Source organism: Natrix helvetica (genome assembly GCF_964273705.1).
Source record: "Natrix helvetica genome assembly, chromosome: 1".
In the NCBI taxonomy this organism is placed as follows: Eukaryota; Metazoa; Chordata; class Lepidosauria; order Squamata; family Natricidae; genus Natrix; species Natrix helvetica.
The window spans coordinates 364,741,909-364,750,168 of NC_138548.1; the positions used below are offsets into that span (position 1 = coordinate 364,741,909).

An 8,260-nucleotide genomic window follows, 5' to 3' on the forward strand; every position below is an offset into this window, starting at 1 on the left:
TTCCTAAATTTACATCCCTTACAATTGAATCACCAACCAGAAGGTGGTGTCTCTTTTGTATACCTTGCTCTTCTTGTGTGACTGGTGTGTAGTACCTGAATCACACTTTCCACTTTCCAAGGTAAGTTTTTCATCTCGGACCACGATCCCCTGCTTATTTGGTTTATCATTATTACAATTACCCTGGCCTATCACTTTAGTGTCCCTATTAAGGTCAGCAAGGTCACTATATTTTTTATGTAGGGACACAGCTCTCACCCCACCAAATCCCACGGTTGTCCATACTGCCCTTCTCCTGCAGGATCTTTGTGGTAGAGGGGGATGATAGCACAGCAGCTCAATAGGGTGGGATGACTGAATTGGGTACCTAATTATTACTTGGAGACCACAGATGAGAGATTCTAGATAGGTAATCGGTCCATGTAGACTAGTAATTTGTTTACAAAGAGGACGGTATCCAAATTTGAAAATAGTACTGCGAAAGATAGCTGCAAAACAAGTATTACACTGAACTAAGCCGGTCATTTTGAAATAAAATAAAATCACAATCTCAAGCGCACTAAACCTGAATGCATTAGTGCTATTTTTGGTTTATACGAGCAGGCCGCTACCTTTGTCCTCTGTACTCTCTCACAGACTCCTCTCTCACAGCCAGCAGCTCCACCCACCAGCCTCATAGATGTTAATATGGAATGGGGCAATTTCACTCAACCTTTGTTCTCTGTGCTTCCTCTCAGACTCCCCTCATAGCAGCAGCTCCTCTCCCCAGCTTCTGTGCAATTAAAATGTGATGGAGGTAGTTTCACTCTATCTTTCTTCCCCTCAGACTCCGCTCACAGCCAGCAGCTCCTCCCACCAGCCTCGGGGAAGTTAAAATTCTCCAGGAGTTGTGAATGCTCCAACACTGAAAGTTTATAAGAAGATATTGGATAACCATTTGTCTGAGCTGGTGTAGGGTTTCTTGCCTAAACAGGGGGTTGGACTAGAAAACCTCCATGGTCCTTCCCAATTCTGTTCTATTCTTTTGCTTCACTTTGCATATATAGAGATAATTGTAAAGAAAGATATGTGTCCTAGATATTTTCAAAGTTTTCATGACTCATGAATATAGAAATCATCATCTTTATATCACACACACACACCTGTAAGCATGCAACGTACAACCTAATGGAATTTTGGAGAAATTCAGAAGTAAATTCACTTGGCTTTCTACACTTCGATCTTTTTCTCTAACCTTGTTATCATTTTCATTTCTGTTTTGCTTTGAAGGTAATAACGGGCAAAAGAATCAAGATTCCTGTGAACTGTTCCAAGTGATTAATGCTAAAGATGAAATGCAGAAGTTTGGAATTCGAATGGAATTTGAAAGCCATGAGAGAAACCAGTCAAAGAATTGGAATCAGGAAAGCTCATGTTCCACTGATGCTCCGATGCAAAACGTTCTTGCCCAAAAAGAGAAAACAAGGAAAAAATATACTGGAAAAAGTGTGAAGCTAATCAAAGCTAAAGTAAATGAACACTATTTAACCCAAAACAAAAGAGAAGATGCTATAAGAAGACACAAAGGACAAAATTACAATGGGACAGTCATTCTTTCTCCTGGAAATAAGTTCCTTACATCTCAAAAAGCTATTGACAGAAATGAGAAGCCTTATGAATGTTTGGAATGTGGAAAATGTTTCAGAACAAGCAGGCAACTTATTATCCATAAAAGGATCCACACAGGGGAGAAACCATATAAATGCATGGAGTGTGGAAAGGCGTTTACTCAAAGTGGTACACTTACCTCTCATAAGATGATCCATACAGGGGAGAAGCCATATAAATGCATGGAGTGTGGAAAGTCATTTACTCAAAGCAGTGGACTTAAAAAGCACAAAATGTTCCACTCAGAAAAGAAGGAATATCAATGCATGGAGTGTGGAAAGACATTTACTCATGGCAGTGGACTTAGAAGACACAAAATGATCCACTCAGGAAAGAAGCCATTTAAATGCATGGAATGTGGAAAGACCTTTGCTCTTAGCAGTACACTTACTTCCCATAAGATGATCCACACAGGGGAGAAGCCGTATAAATGCATGGAGTGTGGAAAGACGTTTACTCGTGGCAGTGGTCTTAGGAGACACAAAACGATCCACTTAGGAGAGAAGCCATTTAAATGCATGGAGTGTGGAAAGACCTTTGCTGAAAGAGGTAATCTCATTTCTCACAAGATGATCCACACAGGGGAGAAGCCATATAAATGCATGGATTGTGGAAAGACTTTTACTCAAAGAGGTACACTTGCCTCTCATAAGATGATTCACACGGGGGAGAAGCCGTATAAATGCATGGAGTGTGGAAAGACCTTTACTCAAAGAGGTACACTTGCCTCTCATAAGATGATCCACACAGGGGAGAAGCCATATAAATGCATGGAGTGTGGAAAGACATTTACTCATAGCAGTGGACTTAGAAACCACAAAAAGATCCATTCAGGGGAGAAGGGATATAAATGCATGGAGTGTGGAAAGACATTTAATAATGGCAGTGGACTTAGAAGCCACAAAAAGATCCACTCAGGAGAGAAGCCATTTAAATGCATGGAATGTGGAAAGACTTTTACTCATAGCAGTACACTTACTTCCCATAACATGATCCACACAGGGGAGAAGCCATATAAATGCATGGAGTGTGGAAAGACCTTTGCTTATAGTAGTGGACTTACTATACACAAAAACCTCCACACAGGAGAAAAACAATTTAAATGCATGGAATGTGGAAAGACTTTTTCTCAAAGAGGTACTCTTATTTCCCATAAAAGGATCCACTCAGGAGAGAAGCCATATAAATGCATGGATTGTGGAAAGACGTTTACCCATGGCAGTGGCCTTAGAAGCCACAAAAATCTCCACACAGGAGAGAAACCATTTAAATGCATGGAGTGTGGAAAGACATTTACTTATGGCAGTGGCCTTAGAAGCCACAAAAAGCACCATACAGGAGAGAAACCATTTAAATGCATGGAGTGTGGAAAGACGTTTACTGATGGCAATGGCCTTAGAAGCCACAACAAGCTCCACATAGGAGAGAAACCATTTAAATGCATGGAGTGTGGAAAGACGTTTACTGATGGCAGTGGACTAACAAGACACAAAAAGCTCCACGCAGAAGAGAAACCATTTAAATACATGGAATGTACAAAGTCCTTTGCTCAAAAAAGTAATCTTATTTCCCTTAAGATGATCCACACAGGAGAGAAGCCATATAAATGTATGGAATGTGGAAAGACCTTTGCTCAAAGAAGTAATCTTATTTCCCATAAAAGGGTCCACACAGGAGAGAAGCCATATAAATGCATGGAATATTGAAAGAGTTTTTCTCAGAATGGTCATTGTCAGGCCTGCAGCCATATTCCTCTTGGTTCTTTGGCCTTCCACACTTTCTATTATTTTACTATGCCTTTTCTATTGTGGCAAAATGGGAGGGGGGTTTGTATGGAGTTAGATGCTATGTAGCCAAAACCAAATTCCATTCTAGAAAGCCCAGGTCATCCTTTGTCTTTGACCAGGACTGGATGAGTGGAACTACCAGCATGGCAGTGGAAGATTGGACCATGTGATGGGCTGATGAGTGTGGGTCAAGATGGTGAACTTTCAACTGTATGGGGAAAACCGGGAAGCTTTCAGATACGGCTTTTCCCAGATATGCCAACATCGCTGTCTTAATAAATTGGAACTTTGAGCAATACTTTGCCTTGGACTCTGATTTAACTTTGGATGCTATTTGGAACCCTGACAGTCTTCTTACTTCTCATACAACGATCCACACTCAGGTGAAACTATATAGCAGTGATGGCGAACCTTTTTCGCCTCGGGTGCCAAAAGCACACATGCACTATTGCATGTATTTGCGTGCCCACCCCCATAATTTAATGCCTTCCCTGCGCTGTGCCCCCTGCGCATGTGCGCGTACATTCCTCCTGGCCTGCACATGTGCACACAGCTTTCTTGGAGCACGGGTAGGGAGAATATGGCCTCCCCCATCTCCAGGAGGCCCTCCAGAGGCCATCAACGGCTCCATCTGTCCACACCTTCCCTTTTCCATCCCAGGCAAAAAACGGCCCAACGTGCAAACCAGACATCCATTCCCAAACTCCCGTTTTGCACATTCTGCTGTTTTTCGCCCTTCGGAGGCTTCAGGAGGTTTCCCTGGAGGGCAAAAATCATCCCAACACGCAAACTGGAAGCCCATTCCTGAACTATAAAACCACTTCCTTCTTTTTAGCTGTTCCACAAAGATCTTTAATGTTTTAAGATACAAATGGGCTTATGAAAAAAAAAAACCACACCTGAAATGTTGTTCTTTGGGTGGCAACCAGATTAGATCCCTACTTTAAATTACAAATAACAAATTGAATGTTCTTCAGCATCATAGAATTAACAGTTATTTAAAACAACAGTTAGAAACATTGTTACCAAAGTACTCAGAGCTGGTGTGGAATTTTTAAGGGGGGGGGGCTCACCCAGACCTGTCCACCATTAATCCATCTAAGAATTAGAGATCAGGAGGGATCTCGTCTAATGTTCTGAGTTGATCCTCGGATCTGCCTGATCTCAGCCTCCATCTGTCCACACCTTCCCTTTCCATCCCAGGCAAGCTGCCATCTGGGAGCTGGACCCCTCTCTACCACCTTCCCCTGGAATGGCCAGTTCCTTTGGCTGGAAGGAGGCTGGCCAGTTGCAGGCAGAGCTTGGTCTGGGAGTTGTCTCCCTCTGCATTTCTCCAAATCCTCCCCTCAGCAAGTATCTTGGCATGGCCCTGCCAAAGCCTTGGTCCATCCTGGAATCCAAGGATTGCCAAGGCTCTGGCCACCGTCAGTCCCATGTGACATTAGGTGGCAACCAATTTGGTCTTCTCTTCTGGGTCCTGTTGTGTCTCTCCTGTCCCACCTTCTCCCCCTTCCCTCCCAACTGGACCTACCAGCTCCAGGTGATGCTGGAGACTCAGACCCAGTAGGAGGACCTCTAGGCTTGCAAGGTGGAGCATGCCAGCGTGGAGGCCCCCATCAATGTCCAGTGAGGTAAGCCCCTTCCACACCTCCTGGTCTGGGGACCTCATCCTCCCCTGTGGGGGGAGCCAAAATGGACCTTCCTGGGCCTGATCCTCCTGCTCAGGTGAGGCTCCTCCCCCAGAGCCCCATTTGTGCAGTTCTGCCAGGAGCAAACTCTGGACGTGGATAATGGGGGCTGTAATAGGAGTGACCTTCCAGTGGCTGTGAGGCTCTTCTCCTAACCGAAGAGCAAGAAAGGTGTGTTTGTGGGGCTGGAGGAGAGGCTGTGCTGCCAACAACCGCGGAGAGAAGGGAGATAAATGGAGGGAAGCGTCGATCGAGGCCCGCTCAATCGGACAGGCGAAGCTCCGAGTGGGAGGAAGACCGTCGGGTGCCGCTTGCAGAGGCCGAGAAGGGGGTTGTCAAGGACGGACAGGGCTTCCCCCTCAGCCCAGAGAGCTTCTGACGGTCTCCCCCCTCCCCTCCCCCTGGGACCCACTGTCTGGGGCTGAGGGAGTAGAAGATACCCTGCAGCAGCTGAGCTGCCACCTGGGAGGATCGTGTCTTGGGGGCGGGGGCTGTACATCAGGAGGCTCCTCCGATCCTTCCCTCCCCCCGCCTTCAATTTCCTCAAAGGGCTTCAGTGGCGCCTCGTGAGACGAATTTCCCCCTCGATCCCTACGTGAAAAAAAATTTTTCCCTCCTCTTCCTCCTCAAAGTTCAGCTTTACCTTCGTTTTCCACGATCTCCCTTTCTGACTTTGGCAATTCCACCTTTTTTCTCCAGCCGGAGATTAGACTCCAATGGACTTTTGACTGGGAGGGCAGAAGCGGCAGAGCCAATGAGAATTCTCCGTGCTGGAGCGTCATCTGTTTCCGAGCAGAGTCCTATGTGACTTCGCCTGAAGGAGGGAATTCCGCTGAGGGAGAGAAGCTGAGGAAGGGGGGGGGGGGGAGTCCCCAAAAGGGCTTCAGCTTCTTACTCTCATCTCTGGAGCCGAATTTCCCCCTCGATCCCTACGTGAAAATGCTTTTTTCTCCTCTTCCTCCTCATAGTTCAGCTTTATCTTCCTTTTCCACCATCTCCCTTTCTGACTTTGGCAATTCCACCTTTTTTCTCCAGCCGGAGACGAGACGCCATTCCCCCCCCCCCTCTTCGTTTCCCGATGAAGGAGCCTCGTTGTGAGGTAAAATTTCTGGAATATCCGGAGATTTCAAGGTTTCCCTCCATCTTGGAACCGGTTTCTCCCCCCCCCCCCCCCCGCTTTCTCCTCAGTCTCTTTCCGCGGGCACCAGGGACGTATCACCAGAGAAAGGCAGCTGTTTGTGTGGAATTAAAGGAAATAAAAGATTTAAAAACCCCAATCATTTTCCTGGTTGTGGCTTCCGTGCCTGTGTCCCACCTTCCCCCCCACCCCTTCAGGCCGGAGTACGCGGGGTTCTCCAGAGAACCTCCCGGTCCTCGTCTTCTGACCGCTCGGCCGTTTCTGACAGGATTTGGCTCCTTTGGAGACCTCCTCCGATCTCCGCGGAGCTGTCAGGCAGGCCGTTCTTGAGGGAGGCGAGTTCAAATCCTCCAGAGAGATTTTTCTCCATCTCCACGGACGGGAAGGAGAGGAAGAGGGAGAAAGTGGCCCCTCTGGAGACGTCGAAGCCTTTCTCTGACAGGGAGGCATTGAGAGTGCCTTTCCTCCGACTCCCAAGCCCATCATCCAAGCCCTCTCCCTTCCCCTCAGACGCGCTCCTCTTTCCCGCCCTTTCTACGATCCTGGCACGTTGCGCCAAATCCGCCAGGGGGAAAAGAAGGGAACTTCCGGCGCTTCCCCATTGGCCCACTGGAGCCTTGCCCCTCTAGGACGCCGCACTCGCTCTCCTTAACACGTGAGGCTCCGCAGGAGGCGGAGAGGCTACGGGAGGACATTCAAACGTGTCCCAGGTGAGTTGGGGCTCTTCCCGGGTCCCATCTTTCCCAGCCGCTTTCTGCCTGCAGGGGGATGCCGGGAAGGCGGAGGGGATCCGGGAAAGAGCCCGAGTGGGAGTAGGGGAGGGTCGGCCTTGCGGAGACCCAGCAGGAGAGGAGAGAAGCCGGGTGAGGAGGAGGCAGGATTCGCACCAGGCTCCCGGAGGGCCCGATCCTGTCCCCGGACGGGGAGAGAAGCGGGGCGGCCTCTCCAGCTGCCTCCTTCCCGCCCCTGCTCAAGGGGACCTCGGCCCTGCGCTGGGATGGGCCACTTGGGGCAGGTTGGGTGAAGGTTCTCCAGTGGCTGAATTTCCACTTTCTAATTCTTGGCTTTTCTTTTTCTTCCCATCTCAGATATTGAAACTGGAAGCCATTTGTGGTCTTTGCGAGGCAAACTTTTCTTTTTTGGGGAAAAAGAGCAGAATAACTTGCAGAGATCCGTCTTGCGGCACCACAAATGGTTCCGTGAAGGAAAAGGCATATAGAGACCTTGGACCCACCTGGAGTTGCTCTACAAGACAGAGAAAGGATGGAGAGACAACCTTTGGCCAAGGAGGGAAGCGGAAAAGGCCCTTCAGCTGCTCAGCCTGGGAAGGGGGGGAAGCCCTGGACAAGGACTGGGCAGAAGATCCTGGAGGAGGAAACCATCCGCCCTTCCGAAGTTCAGCCCTGGAACTTCATCCAATACCAGGAGGCTGAAGGTCCCCGAGGACTTTGCAGCCGACTCCATGACTTTTGCAGGCGATGGCTGAGACCAGAAAAGCACACCAAAGCCCAGATGTTGGACCTGGTGGTTCTGGAGCAGCTCCTGGGTCTTCTGCCCCCAGAGATGGAGGGCTGGGTGCGGGAGTGTGGAGCAGAGACCAGCTCCCAGGCGGTGGCCCTGGCGGAAGGCTTCCTCCTGAGCCAGTCAGAGGAGCAGAAGGTGAGAGACTTTAGGGAGCTCAGAAGGGACTAGAGAATGTGTTTGAATAATTCACCCCTCTTTCCCAATCTTCTCTGGTCTTCATAATATGTGGCAATTCACCAATTCTTCTAGGATATTCTTCCATTGTTTTTTCATTCAATCTCCCGGGTGGATATTGGGGGCTTTGAGGTTGTGTTCCGAATATAAGAATCCACTTTGTGTTGTGTGAGGTACATTAATTCTGCTTCTTTTTTCCTTCCTCCTATTTGAAGGGCTGCAATGTGGAGATCGGAGATCCTGAGGGAGAGAAGAACCCATCAAATTCCCCTCAGGAGCTATTTTTCAGGAGGATCCCTTGG

The 8,260-nt window shown here is 48.3% G+C and overlaps 2 protein-coding genes across 2 annotated transcripts in view; one reads left to right on the top strand and one right to left on the bottom strand.

The window, feature by feature from the left end:
* Positions 1-8,260, bottom strand: part of LOC309384775 (zinc finger protein 202-like) — a 152,686-nt gene that overhangs the window by 64,389 nt on the left and 80,037 nt on the right. The gene's annotated exons all lie outside the window — the stretch shown is intronic.
* LOC309382524 (uncharacterized protein) overlaps positions 5,127-8,260 on the top strand; it is a gene marked incomplete at its 5' end in the record, with an annotated part of 469,143 nt that continues 466,009 nt past the window's right edge. Inside the window, 4 exons of the mRNA XM_081934141.1 lie at positions 5,127-5,159; positions 6,458-6,595; positions 6,771-6,970; positions 7,736-7,835. Coding sequence (XP_081790267.1) covers positions 5,127-5,159; positions 6,458-6,595; positions 6,771-6,970; positions 7,736-7,835 — 471 coding nt within the window. The remainder of the gene's footprint in view (positions 5,160-6,457; positions 6,596-6,770; positions 6,971-7,735; positions 7,836-8,260) is intronic.